The sequence below is a fragment of the Danio rerio genome, chromosome 4 (genome assembly GCF_049306965.1).
Source record: "Danio rerio strain Tuebingen ecotype United States chromosome 4, GRCz12tu, whole genome shotgun sequence".
NCBI lineage: Eukaryota > Metazoa > Chordata > Actinopteri > Cypriniformes > Danionidae > Danio > Danio rerio.
The window spans coordinates 43,303,709-43,320,262 of NC_133179.1; the positions used below are offsets into that span (position 1 = coordinate 43,303,709).

Below are 16,554 nucleotides of genomic sequence, written 5' to 3' on the forward strand. Positions count from 1 at the left end.
CAAGTAACTTTGTATGGTAGGATAACACATTTTAAACATTCCAGTACATCAAGGCACATTTTTACACCTGTAAACTTTAACAGATCCAGTTGAAGTCCATTTTTCCCCCTCCCGTTAATTTAAAATAGTGTTTCCCAAGTGATCTAAATTAAACCAAGGAGATTTTCACAATATTTCCTATAAAACACAAATAATTCTTCTGGAGTCATAATAAGTCTTATTTCTTATAGTTTATTTCTTGAATAAAAGCGGTTTTGATAAAAAAAAAATAAAATAAATATAAGTCAGTGTTATTAGCTTTCTTAGGAAATATTTACTGTATATTTTACTGATTGTCTACACAACAAACCAGTTATATAATAACTTGACTAATTATTCCAACTTTCCTAGTTAACATAACCTAATTAATCTTTAAATTACACTTTAATGTGAATCAAAGACTGTAGAGTACTTAAAGGGACTTTATGTTTGCTTCAATACGTACTTTCGCTTTTTGTTTCTCACGGCCAATTGTTAAATTTACACTGCTCGTCTCGACAGTTTCTCTTCTCGTTTCCTGCACTGCAACAGTTCAGTCAACTTCTCTTTCTTCCGCACACCACATAATGCTGCCCTTTTCAACTCTCCTCCTCTTTCTTTATACTTTCAACCATTTCCTTTTTGCCGTCTTATGGGTGGAGACCAATTAAACAATGTTGTCTGTCGTCACAGAAAACAGAAAACTATCATAAATGCATGATTATATGCTGTCATGGCTTTGCAATAAAAAAATGTTCTTATAATAGAGGTCAATGGAGAAAAAAACAGCCATGAATACAATGAAAAGGGAGTAAATTTGCCCAGAGTGTATTTTTTTTTTCAAAGCATTTTCCAGAATATGTTAAAATAATATGTCCTTTAAATATAAGTCCGTTTGCTGAAACACAGAGAAAGCTTTGGCCAAATTCAGCTTAAAAATCCCCCAGAATGGATGAAACTGACCCAACAGCACACAAGGAGAAATGTGCACATTCCAGCCTTTATGCAGATGCTGGACAGGTATGTCTCATGTCTGCGAGGCAAATATTCAGCTTTTACCCCAGAACTTTTTTTCTGATATGTTGACCAGTCAGGCACAGAATGAACAAGTATTCCCTGTCTGCTTTACAAATTTTAGAAAAACATTTTGTTGTAATTATGAATATATACAAATAAAAATAGGCCATTTACAGCTTTCAAATTTGTGTCTTATCCATATGACCAAAATGGCTTTTATGATCAATTATGTAAGAAACTCTGAAAACTGGACTGACACAGTTTCAATTCACTATAACTTCTGTTAAGCGGCTTTGACACAATTTACATTGTAAAAGCACTAGATAAATAAAGATGAATCGAATCTGCTTAAATGTGGACACGTTAATGGACCAAACAAAATATGATCTGGTTTATTTTACATTCGCCATGCATCAAAATTACAGTGTGTGTAGCCAATGTTTCCAGTGTCTTTTCACTTTTCAGCTTTTGATGAGAGTTTTAAGACTTAATGAAAACTAATGTTTTATCTATTTATTTCAGACCTAATTGAAGAGAATGAGGGGAGTAAAGAGGAGGAACATCATGTCAAAATTGAGGAAAAAACTCATTTACAGACTGATGGCATTTTGAAAAGGAGAGACCAGAATCGTTTCACCTGTATTCAGTGTGGGAAGAGTTTTGGAAGAAAAGGGGATTTTAAGATTCACATGAGGATCCACACTGGAGAGAAACCATTCACATGCACTCAGTGTGGGAAGAGTTTCAACCAATTATCAGCCCTTAATCTACACATGAGGATCCACACTGGAGAGAACACATTCACATGCACTCAGTGTGTGAAGAGTTTTCGAAGAAAATGGGATCTTAAGATTCACATGAGGATCCACACTGGAGAGAAACCATTCACATGCACTCAATGTGGGAAGAGTTTCAGCCGATCATCACACCTTAATGAACACATGAAGATCCACACTAGAGAGAGACCTTTCACATGCACTCAATGTGGGAAGGGTTTCACCCGATCATCACACCTTAATCGACACAAGAAGATCCACACTAGAGAGAAACCCTTTACTTGCACCCAGTGTGGAAAGACTTTTAACTGCTCATCATGCCTTAATACACACATGAGGATCCACACTGGAGAGAAACCATTCACATGCACTCAGTGTGGGAAGAGTTTCAGCCGATCATCACACCTTAATGAACACATGATGATTCATACCGGAGAGAAACCATTCACATGCACTCTATGTGGGAAGAGTTTTGGAAGAAATTTCGATCTTAAGACTCACATAACAATCCACACTGGAGAGAACACATTCACATGCACTCAGTGTGGGAAGAGTTTTGGAAGAAAATGGGATCTTAAGATTCACATGAGGATCCACACTGGAGAGAAACCATTCACATGCACTCTGTGTGGGAAGAGTTTCAGCCGATCATCACACCTTAATGAACACATGAAGATGCACACTGGAGAGAGACCATTCACATGCACTCAATGTGGGAAGAGTTTCAGCCGATCATCACACCATAATCGACACATGATGATCCACACTGGAGAGAAACCATTCACTTGCACTTAAGCCGTGGTCACACTGGACTTTTCTCCCCATGGATTTCCTTTCATAAGCACGGGAATGCGTCAGACCACAAACCAAGTTTGTGTGTTAAGTTTCGCAGTTCACTGCGTTGCAAAGTTTAAGCTTGGTGAACTCTGACCTGCGAAATCTCATCACTTGACTGTGTGAGACCAATTAAAGATAAAAACATGACCTCTATGGACAGAAATTTGAAATATGGACCAATCGCTCACTTTTTATGTCTAATCATCTTGTTTAATCCCGCCCCTTTTCGCAGTGCCAAACAAAAGAATTTTGCATGCTCAAACTCTAGTGTGACTGCAGCTTCGGTGTGGGATGAGTTTCAGCAACTCCTCAGACCTTAATAAACACATAAAGACCCACACTGGAGATAAACCATTCACATGCACTCAGTGTGGGAAGAGTTTCAACCAATCAGCAAACCTTAATGAACACATGAAGATCCACACTGGTGTGAAAGAGTATATGTGCTTGAGTGTGAGAAGACTTTTATTACAAAACTGAAACTGCACCAGACGTTTCACACTTGAGAGACCGTACAAGTGTTCACACTGTGACAAGAGGTTTAATCAGTTAACACAACTGAAAACACAAAAGAGGATTCACACTGGAGAGAAACCGTACAGATCTAATCAGTGTCTACAGAATTGGACAAAAGTTGCAAACATGACATGAATGCAGCAAAACATTTTCTCATGTGCACAGGATGTTTCATGTCTGAATAATGTTTGAAAAGGCTGAGTGATGGTATACTGTTTTCCAACACTCCTACACTGCAGTAGGTGGGGTTGTAAATGTGTTGTGCTGCTCACGTTTACTGTAAACACAATGATGGCGGCTGAAAGAACAGTTTCATAAACATCTGGCAAACAGCACCTCTGCAGATTAAAATCTCTCTTTGCAGGTGATTGTACAGGTGCGGATACATCTGTACTCTACTCTCCAGTGTATTCATGTAGCTAGTGTTGTTTTGGATGATGTTCTCTGTCTGACTCCCTGAATGGGTAGCATCACTGGTAAGACACCGCACATCAAAGAAGGTGGAGCTCCAGGACAGTTAGTTTGCATATACCAGGGCCTCAAGTTTAGAAAACCCATTCAATTGTCCTATGTTGCATCTTTTATTTGTAAAGTTTCGTTACTTCTAGGATCAAGATTATTTCTAGTTTACTACATTTACTTTTTTTGAGTAGAATACAAACTTGATGAATATTTGATAATTTAGGCAGAGCGACAGGTATTAAACAGCATATAGTAGGTTAAAAAACTGTTTAAAAAAAAAAAGGTAGAATCGTTTGTGAAAATACTCTATAATACCATAAAATATCATATTAAAATGTTTTACAAACTGCAAAAGCACAAATTTTTAAGAAAATGTGTCTGTTTTCCTACTTCCGGAAAGTCCGCTTTCGTCCCCGGTGACATCAGAAGAGTGACTTATGTGACAGGTATGCGTTGTTTACAGTGGGGCAGAGGAGCTAACAGCAGAAATGGTTGTTAGTTTTGGTGTAATTTATCATCATCGTGCTATTTTATTACGTTTATGGGAACTGCACAAACTCCAGTCTGTCAACATATCAAGTCCACAAGTTTCATGTTGCTATTTTGGTTCATGAAGTGGGATGAATCCTAAGAATGATAGCAGACGCGAAAACAGCGAGAAACACTCCTGGATCAGTCGGAGATGCAGCTCGACGAAAACAAGAGCTGTACACGGTAAGACAACTCGTTTTTCATTTATGTTTGTCAACTTTCAAGTCAGTGAGCATGATTGAGTAATTTGAAGCAACGCAATGTGTTTACTTTGGAGTAGACTAGCACTGCTGCTAGCTTGTATTGTTAAGCATATTAAATATACTTTTTTAAAGTGTGTAAAAATGTGAACATATAATAAGACGGCAAGTAGCATCAGTTTGCTAGTATAATAAATGTCTTGTATAGTTACAGCGTTGTGACTTTGTTTGCTTTTTGGTGTGTTTATTAGACTTTGGGAGACATGCTGACGCGGAGCTGAAGGCTTTCTCTCCACGGGCTTCTCGCTCAACTGTGCTTCACTGTAGGCTCACGGAGTAACCTCAACTAAGGTAAAGTTGATTTTATATTCGCACATTTGTTTAGTGACAGCTTGTGTGACACACTCTTAGTATTGTTTACCATAGTACTTTGAACATAATGACTGCAATCACACATAAATATTAATTAAAAACAACATTAGCTCATAAATGGGAAAAAAACAAACAAATTTAGAGGTCTTTAGAATTGCGTACAAAGACAGTATGTCCAGCTATAGAAGGGCTCTAAAATCTGCCAGGGCCGAGCACCTGCGCAAACTGACAGAAAATAATCATAACAATTTTTATTTAACACCATTGCTAAATTAACAAATAATTGGTCAACTATGGAACAAAATGTTCCACCGCAAATTAGTAGTGATGACTTCATGAATTTTTAAGTGATAAAATAGAAGGCTTTAGACAGAAAATAGGAGATGCCAAACTTTCTGCACCGGCTTATACTCCAAATCCTGTAAATATTTCACTGAGTCGTAATAATAATAATAACCTACAGTGCTTCAAAATCATAGAACAGGAAGAGCTAGATAAAATTATAAATAGCTCTAAACCAGCTATGTGTATGCTGGACTCAATTCCAACAAAATTACTGATAGAGCTGCTATCTGCTATAGGAGAACCTCTTCTTAACATTATCAACTCTTCTTTATCTATAGGCCATGTTCCAAACTCTTACAAGCTAGCTGTTATTAAGCCTATTATTAAGAAACCGCAACTAGACCCCAACAACTAAGCTAACTATAGGCCTATTTCAAATTTTCCATTTATATCTAAAATACTAGAAAAAGTTGTTTCCACTCAATTATGCTCTTTTCTGCAGACAAACAATATTTTTGAAGTGTTTCAGTCAGGTTTCAGGGCTCATCACAGTACAGAAACCGCCTTAGTGAAAATAACCAATGATTTACTCTTAGCTGCTGACCGAGGGTGCGTCTCGCTATTAGTTTTACTCGATCTTAGTGCGGCATTTGACACCATTGACCACAATATCCTCATAAATTGCTTAAAGTCTACAGGTGTCCAGGGACAGGCTCTACAATGGTTTAAGTCATACTTAACTGACCGCTACCAGTTTGTGAATATTAATGGACAGCCTTCACCAGTCAGCCCAATGCAGTATGGGGTGCCTCAAGGATCAGTTTTAGGCCCTTTGCTGTTTACAATTTACATGCTACCTCTGGGAGACATTATTAGAAGACATGGGATCAGCTTTCACTGCTATGCAGGTGATACTCAACTATATATTTCAACTAAACCTGACGAGATGTCTGAACTGTCTAAACTAACTGAGTGTATTAGAAATGTTAAAGACTGGATGACCAACAATTTCCTTCTCCTAAACTCAGACAAAACAGAATTATTACTTATTGGGCCTAAATCTTGTACACAGCAGATCTCGCTACTCAATCTACAATTAAAAGGATACAAAGTTAGCGTTAGCGCTACTATAAAAGATCTGGGTGTCATATTAGACAGCAGTTTAACTTTTGAAAACCATATATCCCATGTCACAAAAACTGCCTTCTTTCATCTGAGAAATATCGCTAAATTACAAAGTATGCTATCCATCTCTGATGCAGAAAGCTAGCCCATGCTTTTATGAGCTCTAGGCTGGATTACTGTAATGCTCTATTTGCTGGATGCCCAGCATCCTCTATTAACAAACTTCAATTAGTACAAAATGCAGCAGCCAGAGTTCTGATCATATATGATCAAATAACCCCAATTTTCCCCAATTTTCACCTATAAAGCTCTAAATAATCTAGCTCCTGTTTCTCTAACCAACCTTCTGTCTCGCTACAAACCAACTCGCTCTTAAGGATCTCAAAACTCAGGGCTTCTGGTAGTACCTAGAATAGCAAAATCAAGTAAAGGTGGTCGAGTCTTCTCTTTCATGGCTCCTACACTCTGGAATAGCCTTCCTGATAACGTCCAAGGCTCAGACACACTCTCCCAGTTCAAAACTAGATTAAAGACCTATCTGTTTAGTAAAGCATACACTCAATGCATCACCTAGCGGGTTCCACACAGGCTTCTGCATCTTGCTTATATACACTATGAACAGCAGCTACGCTAATTATTTTCTTTATTCTCTATTTTCACCTGGGGATACTCATCCCGAGGTCCTCAGATTATGCGGAGTCACTGATTGGATCCAAGACCAGCGACGTGATGATCCCAAGGATTCCATATCCAGGACCAGGCCATATCCTGAGCTGCTGCTGCGCTGATGGTCGTGGGGAGTGGAGAACATGAGTCTGATTCCAGCGACGCTCCAGGGACAGACGAGTCTTCGCTGAGGCCATCTTCCAGCCTCAACCACGGCGAATGAAGCTCTGCACAAGACTTTTGGCCTGCGGAGAAATTAAAATGGTTGTGCCCAACTGAGTCTGGGTCTCTCAAGGTTTTTTTTTTCTTCACTCCCATCAGGTGAAGTTTTTTTTTCCCTCTCCGCTGTCGCCACTGCCTCGCATGGTTCAGGATTGGTAGAGCTACGCATCTATGAATTTGCTCTTCAGTGTTTGAACTCTCAGTAATGATTAAATCACACTGAACTGAGCTAAGCTAAACTGAACTGAACTGAACTTAAACACTAAAACCTGAACCACACTGTTCCAGTTACTATGACCATTTATGTGAAGCTGCTTTGACACAATCTACATTGTATAAGCGCTGTACAAATAAAGCTGAATTGAATTGAATTGAATTAATGTGAGGGGTGTGCATGCCTCTGTAAGCACAGTCCGGTAATATCTGGGTCAATGGAGGTCAGCTTCAGTCTCAGGTTTGGCTCAGCATCCACCTTGCTTCTGTACTTTGTCTTTATGACAACAAGTGAAGAGAAGCCTTTCTCACACAAATATGTGGTCGCAAAAGGAAGGAGAATGCGTATGGCTTTATCCGAAAGCACAGGGTATTCATTGTGCTGCTTTATCCAGAAGTCTAACAATGTCTGCTTTCGAAAAGCTGCCTTCAATGTTTCATTACAGGACAACTCTATCAAACTCTCCTGCTCACCAAGAGTTAAGTTTGCAAAAGCCATTTGAGGGGTGTCAATGCTGAAAGGGTTTCTTATCCAGCTGCTCGCTTTAGCTATATGCGTCACTGGGAAATAATCACTGAACTGTTCTCTTAGCGACACAAGGTGTGCAGCGATGTTCTTCTTCACTCCATCATCAAGTGTCAATTCATTGTCAGACAGAAAACTCTCCAAAGCAGGGAAAGCTGAAACATCACCTGTCTTGACTTTGATTTCAAATAACTCCAACTTTTTCAGTAGTGCATTGATTTTGTCCTGCACATCAAATACATTGATGGAGAGTCTCTGTAGTCTTAAATTCAGCATGTTTAAACGTGAAAAAATGTCAGACAAGTATGCCTGCTGACTGAGCCACACAGTATCCTCAAAAATGTCTGACAAGAGAAAATTTGTGTCCTGTAAGAACATCTGGACCTCTTTGTGCAATTCAAAAAGCCTTGAAAGCACCTTTCCTCTTGAAAGCCATCTTACTTCGGTATGAAGCAAGAGTTGGACATGCTCACTGCCCATCTCCTCACAGAGCACATGAAATAAGCGAGCATTCATTGGTCTGGCCTTAATGAAGTTCACAGCGGAGTCCAGCACAGACTTCAGGTCATCAGGCATTTTCTTCACAGCCAGCGCCTCACGATGGATGCTGCAGTGAGTCCACTGCATCTCAGGTGCCACCTCTCGGATGCGAGCTGCTGCTCCACTATGACGACCTGTCATAGCCCTCGCCCCGTCTGTACACACTCCCACACACTTTTTCCAGTCCAACTTGTTCTTTGTGATAAATGCGTCCAGTACTTGAAATATGTGCTCTGCTGTGGTTCGGGTTTCAAGTGACTGGCAAAACATAAAGTCCTCCAGAGCTCCACCATCATATTCATATCTCACATAAACCATTAAATTGGCCAAATCAGCAATATCTGTAGTCTCATCAAGCTGGATGGCAAAATACCGACTGTTTTTAGCACGCTCAATCACTTTTTTTAACATCATCAGCCATGTCTTTTATTCTCCGTGACACAGTGTCATTCGAAAGTGGCACCAAGTTTAACTATTTGGCAGCTTTCTCTCCACACATGATGCGTGTCATTTCTTTGGCTAAAGGTAAACACAGTTGTTCTCCAATCATGTGCGGTTTACCTGCTTTGGCGATCCTGAGGCTGGCATGATATGAAGCTTCCTGTGCTCTGACTATAGGTGTGCTGCAGGATTGAATTGTGGTTTTTGACTGCTTAACTTCATTATGTTTTCGTAAAAAAAAAAAAAAAAAAAAAACATAGGTTTGTCCTTAAGCGCAGTATGCTTGGTTATAAGATATCGTTTCATGGAAGCATTGCTAAGAACTTTGCCACATATCACACACTGTGGCCTGGGGTCTTTCTCTTCCCCGCTCCAAATAAACCCAAATTTGATGTAGCTTGAGTCATAATTTCTCACCGTTTTGTGTTGTTCGCTGCTGCTGGTAGATGCTATGGGACATTACCAACATTCTTATAACTTGTGCTCATCTCACTCTCTTCCCCTTCCTTTTTCGTGCTGGATACACTCTCCTCCTGAACACATCTCTTCCTAGATTGAAGCCAGGATAGCAGTTTTGCTGACTTTTTTATCGTTTATCATCAGTTATCCTTCATGTAGGCCTTCTTAATATTTAAATACTCCCGCTAAACCCAGCAGTTTCCGTTATTTTCAAAGTTTCTATGGCGACGCATAAAGTTTACCATGTGAGCTGGAGTGTTGTTGCTAGATCAGATAACGTTATGATTGCGGCCGGGAGTTAACGAGAATTATTTATATTACTTATTAAATTATTGTTAGCCTAAACAGTAACAGAAATGATGTTATATTGAGGTCCGGATCTGCAGTTAGACTTTACCGACTCGCACGTCTGGCCGGCCGTGCATCCGATGGAGATGATTATGAATATAACGTTCATTTTTCTTTTTACCCTTTTCTGCAGATATTGACGTCCTAATTATATTGTGAACTAACGTTATCTGATATTACGATCCTCAAAACGTTGCCATTTTAACAGCTTAATTATGATATTTGATCTATGAAGGGCAAAGAGCACTGCCAGGAGCAGATGCCTTGATAATTCACATAAACGTTAACGTTACCACATGACCACAAGTGGAAGAAGAATAGCGTAACTATTTTAACTTAATTACATTGTGAATAACGCAACTCATCCATTTTATGTGTAAAATAACCGGCTCCTTAGAGTTCAGCGGTTATTTTTCACAACCAATTGGTGTGTTTTTGGTAGCCTATTTAAAATGTGTTTAAGTATCTGAAACCTGAAATAAACGTTATTTGTTTGAAAACGCTGATATATTGTGCTTTATGACAAGCGTCATAACCTTTTCCTCCACCTTAGCGTGAGCCATAGCGGGTGAAATATTTGAATATATCAGCTGAAGCACCGAAAGTTGATGTCGGTATCAAGGGCATTTGCGCTTGACATTGGTGGGCACGGGTGAATAAACACTTCCCCAAGAATGAATTTCGTTATTTTATATATATAAGTTCTGACAGGAGAGTTAAATTTACTGGTCAGTTTGTTATTTGCCTGTAGGCTTCGAGTTTTAACAGATTAAAAAAGTAATAATATGATAATAAATTGTATTTTAAAAAGAAGTACATTTTTATCGTTCTTTATTCTAACTTTTCATTAATTATAAAACTGTTATATAAAGCTTACAGTTTAAATGCACATTTGGAAATAAACACTATATATGGTAGTATGGTAAGCAAATTTTGGTACATCAAAAAGTGTGGTTATGATAACCATCCGACTAGCTAATTCAGCAAAAATAGTTCTCAAAATTTCATTAAAATGCAATACTTATCCCTCATAATTAAATAGAAAATCAGGCGAATAATGACGGAGTAATTGTAATCTTGTCTCCAATAGTGTGCAGTGAACATATATTTGGTAAAGTGTGCAGTGAATATGCAGTAAATATCTCCCATTGTGTACAAATGTGCAAGTAAACATATATTGTTTAACATATGCAATGAACATGTTATTCTGTATAATCATATAAATATGTGTACAAATAAGTGTGAAGTGAAGGTATAACAGTAAGAGCAAGCCTAGTAGTTAGCTGAGTACATGTAAACTTTAAACCAGCACTTAAAGGGCAAACAGCCAAGAATATACCTGAGTTCAAAAGGCACACAGCCAAAAATATAGCAGGTTCACAGCACAAGACCATATCTGTGGGAAAAGTCTGCAACACTACATGTATAAAAGCAAGACAGGGACACAGAGAGGCAGAGGTTCATGGAGAGACATTTGTTTGTCTGTTAGCCTCTCGTTTTTATTGTCTGGCAATAAATCCAACTTTTGAAATCAAGACCCACTGACTCGATTGCTGATTGAAAGACAATGAACAGAACACGACAAATTGGTGACCCCGACGTGATTTGGCTAGGAGCAACAGAGTGGGGACCTCGCTGGCGGAGTCTGATGCGGGCGACACAATTGCAGTGGCCACTGTGAAAAAAAGGTAAGCAATTTTTTGCTTATTTAATGAAAAATTGTGTGGCTCGACGGACTCTGCTTGTGAGGGTAAAAACACTCAAAGTGCTCTTCCAAACTTAAATAATTAATACGTTTAAAAAAGGGTTTTGATTTCAGAAGAAAATGTTGCATGCAACAATCTGTGTCTTGCTTTAAGAGGGCCTTGAGGATAAAGATAAGACATTAACAACTAATTGTTACTTATATTAAAGATTTTTTGAAGGAAGTAAGGATAAAATCTTAATATATTGTGACGATTAATAAGTTAAAACAGATTAATAAAGTAGAGAGAAGCGCGCAAAGACCTCGGAGTACCCGTTCTGTTTTAATAATAATAAATATTATGATTCAGGAGGCTGGGGGAAAAAAGGCAAAATTCCTGGAAAATGCTATTTTTACTGTAGAGCAGTAGAGATTGGAAGCAGAAGTAACAGGTCACTTAGGAAAGTGTTGAAAGCCTGTGTGTGTTGGGCTCTGTGTCCGTGAGATTGCGGTATTGAATAAGGTTAATACATGAACCCCATAGGATAAGGAGGGTAGAAAAGTAAATGCTTTAAAAAGTGTGTGATAAAATATTACATGAACCCCATAGGATAAGGGGGGTAGAGGAGTGAATGCTTTTAGAAGTGTGTTTGCAATAAAGCATTAAAGTGAATGAATGTTTGAAGAAAGAAAGGTGAATAAAAATTGAGGAAAGATTTGGGAAAACAAAGTTGAATAAATGGAAAAGTTACCTAGTTAAAATAAAAAAGTAATAATAATAATAATTAGGCTTGTGCTGCAGCAATTAAAATTTAAAATAAAAGTGAGGGTAAAACAATAATAATAAAATAAAAATAAATATAAAAATTAAATAAATAAATTAACAATCAAAATAAATAAATAAACATAACTTGACTAAAATAAATAAAGGATAAAATAGAAGGATAAACAATTAATATTGATTGATATTTAGACAAGAAAAAAAAGTCACAATAATAAAAAACTCAATAAATAAAAAATATATATATATAAAAATAAAAAAAAAATTAATAAGACGTACAAATTATATAAAATTTAAACTACTTATTTGAAGAATAAATAAACAAATAAGAAAAAACAATAATATTAATAACAATAATAATAATAAATAAATAAAAATAAATAAATAAAATTCAGATACCAAACAAGTGGAAAAAGAAAATTTATTAAAGTCAAATACAAATAATAAAAACAAAGTTTTAATCATAATAATAATAAAAATAATTATAAGAAGAAGAAGAACAACAATCAAGTGATAAAACAAATAAATAAAAGAATAACAAAATAAAAACACATAATAGTTTACAGATAAAGAAGATAGCAATGGCAAGCTCTCCAGTAGAAATACTAGGATCAAAGTATCCATTGTGTAAAGAGCTTATTGATAAATATTCAAAAAAGTGGCAACTTAGAACTAAAAATATGATGACAATCTGGCCACAAGGTGTAACTTTTGATGTAGCATTATGTGAAGAAATGGATACTTAAATAAAAAAATTATAAAAGAAAAGGTAGTAGCAGAAGGAGACAAAAAAGAGATGAAAAAAGAGCAAAAGAGAGAGAAGTGTTAAACATGTTCAAAAAAGGAGAAGATAATTTAAGAAATATTAAAAAGGCAAGAAAAATGCTGAAAGAGGCTGACAAAGAAACCACTGCTAAAGAGCAAATGTTTAATAGCCCTCCACCTTATTTACAAGCTGAAGGGCAATTCCCTATGCTTAAAGGGCTCATGGAGGTGTCAGGAGAACTTAAAATGGAAGGAGAGATGGAAATGGAGGAAAAACAATTAGGGGCAAGCGTAAAATCAAAACAATCAGCAAATAAGCAAAATAAAGGGGCATATGCACCCTTGGATTGTTATAAACAGGCCTGTGAAGCGTTAGAACAAATGAATAAACAGTGTGAGGACAAATTAGAATATAGGGAACCAAAAGAGCAGACAAAATTATATAATAAGGGAAGGGGAGCATGGGGTGGAATTAAAGATATTGACATGGGAAGTACAATTGGAGAAACTGAAAAACTGTTAAAAGACACATATGACAAAGTAAAACAAAAAAGGAGATTCTTATTCAGTTCAGATGAGGAAGAAGATTGGGAGGAGTCAATACTTGATACAGGAAACTGGGAAAGGGGGAACAGGCTTAGGCCATTTAAACAATGCCCAATTTTAATAAAGGGTGCACAAGCACAGTATGTCCCTTGGCCTACATTGGATTTGGAGGGTTTGATTGCTAGGCTCCCAAACATCCATGAGGGGGCAGCAAAGTGGAAAAGGGTATTTGAAGAGGAATCAGTTTGAAAATTGATTTCTTTGGGAGACATTAAATCTCTTCTTGCAAAGACTGTAGGAGGAGCAAAGATTGATTAAATCCTTCACGCTTCTAACCTTGACAGGCACTGCGTGCAGAGTATCCACTAAGACTGGACCCTAATATGTTAAGAGGTGATCAGTTGGGGGAAACAGAGAATCCAATAACGTATGTTCAGAGACATTCACGACAATGGAAACATGACACTGAAATTGATCCTGAAAGAGACCCTATAATGGCTACACTTTTCAACAAGCCATAATTGACTCTATGCCTTCCTCAGTGAAGAGCAGGTTAGAAGATGCGGTGGGGTTAAACTCTAAATCTCACAAAGAGTTTTGTGATTATGTGGCACATGCAGTTGAGAAGTACAGGAAAAATGAACAAAAACTCAAAAAGCAAGAAAGTGAGCTGCAAAGAAAATTAGCTCAATTGCAACTTGATGAACTGAATAAAAAGAACAAGAAAAAGATCCAAGCTCTTGTAGAGACAGAGGAGGGGGAACCACTAACAATGATGGCTCCAGTTACAGCTCCAGCACCAGCTATGCAGTCTGCCTCACAAGCTAAACTTCCAACTAATACCCAAATGATTCCACCCATAATAAACATTTATACCCAACAGCCAGCAGCCGCGACCTGGAGAAAAAGACCCAAAGAGCAAAGAGGGAATGGCAAAGCCTATGTGACACCTACAGGCATGTGTTGGGGTTGCGGATTATCAGGACACACCAAAAAAGACTGTCCCACCAATCCATGGGAGCAGTTTCCTCGGGGTTGAAGGGAGGTAACTTGGCATCAAACATATCCAAATCCTAACCAAGGTCCAGTTAATCCTTGGAGAGGACCCAATAAGGGATATTGAAGATGCCCAGAGAATCCTATAGGGGATAATCAGCTTCCAATGTTAACAACTAATGCTAACGAAGAACCTATGCTACCAATTAAAATAGAGGGAAAAACAATACCAATGCTCCTTGATACTGGAGCTGTTTACACTTCTGTTAATTCAAATTATGCGTCACATCTTCCCCTGTCTGGTAAATATGCAAAGACAATAGGATTCTCGGGAAAAGTTCAATTAATTCCAATGACTACTCCAGTTTGTATACAAACTAAAAATCAAAGTGTGACGCTACCCATTCTAGTATCAAGTCAAACTCCAGTCAATTTGCTAGGAAGAGATGCATTATGTAAATTAGGACTACATATTTGGTGTACTTCAGATGGAGTGTATATAGATGCAAAAGGAATTGAAAATCAAATGGTAATTACCGAACCAAAAGCTAATGTGTATTGAATAGGACAAATAGAAAATGATGTAAAACAAACAATAAATAAATGGGGAAAATACATTGAAGCACAAATTGATGAAGCACAGATACCAAAATCAGGTTTTCATTGCACAATGGTTTATGATTCTGAAAGAAATCCAGACATAGAACAGCAATGGCAGAAAGAAACAGAAGGGCAAAAAATTGAAATGATCTCACAACACATCATATTAGGTAAGCAGGGAGCAGCTCTAACCATAGCAAAAAATAAATTTGCTGAAAAATGGTTTAATGTTACAGATTCAGTTCCACATATACACTGTAAAAAATTGCTGTTAAAAAACGGTCAGATTCTACGGTAAAATAATGTTTTTTCACTAAAACAGTAATATTCTGTTAAAAACAGTGCTTTCTGGGTAACATTTTTGTTTTCGAGAAAGTAACCAACTGCAGAAAACTGTGAGCTAACAGAGTTCAGATTCGATGTTTTGAAGTCTGTGTTTGAAATCACACTTTGTGTCCTTGTTCACTATTTCATACACTAGTTAACTAATATAGTTCACCTGACAGTTTTAATGAACACTAATGAGTGAATTCAGACACTGATGAACACCTGCTGTTAATAATTACAATTACTGAATAAAATAAACAAGAAACACAAACAGTGACTTGAGTTACAACATTAAATAAAATCTAATAAAATAAAACAGCTTCAGTCTCAGCAGAGGATCATTAAACAACTCCACAAACAACAGCAGACACACACTTATTACTGACTGATTTGACTTCCATACTATTCTCATTGAGATCCAACAAAAATTAAGGTGTTTTTTGTGTCACCGTAATGGAGTGAGGGGCTGGTTTAGTTGGGTTCTTCACCCTTGTACTCATTTAAGAAGACTTTCAAACTGCTGTAATACAGAGTTTACAAAACGTTTGTACTACAGCATGTGGGGAGTCAACGGATCGTTCCAGAACCGAACAAGTCACAGACCATGTTATCCTTAAAAGATTGGTTGGTGCCTACATGTCTGAGCTTTGTTTTCATTTTCAAAGCAATCCACAGGCACCCAGCAAAAGGCAATCCACAGGTCAACATCACAGTTGCGTGTTAATTAACTTTACACCTTAAAACAATAAGAGGCTCTACAATCAAAAACCCACCAAACCGGTTTTTGAGAAGTACCTTTTGGTTTGCGTGTCCTTTGGCGTCTGCAAGGAATACACATTCTCAGGCAGACACAGAAGCGATCAGAAACGCTTGCAAAGTTTAATGGACATACAGTAAAACTGTGTTTATTTGAGTAATGTATGTTTGCTTTATGTTTCTGTAGGTTTTTGTGTGTACATGTTCCATGTGTTTAACAAAACTGTTATGGATAGTTATTGAGTAATAGCCCTCAGTGACAAATGAAATCTACAGAATGTTTGTGAAATACTTCATGTTTGGTATCGATTGAAAGCTAGGAACATTTTAAATGCATTGGTTTATATGAAGAAACCATACTATGAAAAGTGTTGATGTTATAAGACTTTATTTTAACCACTATGCTATCAAAGCAGCACCCACACCAGGTGTCAACCCGGCCTCCTAGAGGGCAGAATTGGGGTGTGACTCCACCCCGCACCTTATCTGATTGGACAAGCATTGTGTAGACCCAGCCTCTACCAAAGCCTATAAAACTTTGAACA

At 37.5% G+C, this 16,554-nt stretch overlaps 3 protein-coding genes across 5 annotated transcripts in view; 1 reads left to right on the top strand and 2 right to left on the bottom strand.

The window, feature by feature from the left end:
* Positions 1-3,497, top strand: part of LOC137490932 (uncharacterized) — a 137,504-nt gene extending 134,007 nt beyond the window's left edge. For 2 of the 3 annotated variants that reach the window (XM_073947761.1, XM_068219941.2), the window contains exon 3: positions 1,558-3,497. In XM_073947761.1, the coding sequence (XP_073803862.1) occupies positions 1,558-2,606 (1,049 nt within the window). In that variant the 3' untranslated portion in view covers positions 2,607-3,497. The remainder of the gene's footprint in view (positions 1-1,557) is intronic. The other variant, XM_073947762.1, reaches the window with a different exon arrangement.
* The window catches only part of LOC137491225 (uncharacterized), a 482,468-nt gene that overhangs the window by 77,038 nt on the left and 388,876 nt on the right, over positions 1-16,554 (bottom strand). The window lies entirely within an intron of this gene.
* On the bottom strand, positions 4,633-9,970 carry LOC108183297 (zinc finger BED domain-containing protein 5). Its single transcript, XM_073947854.1, has one exon. The coding sequence runs from the start codon at positions 8,718-8,720 to the stop codon at positions 7,404-7,406; it is 1,317 nt and encodes a 438-aa protein (XP_073803955.1). The 5' UTR covers positions 8,721-9,970; the 3' UTR covers positions 4,633-7,403.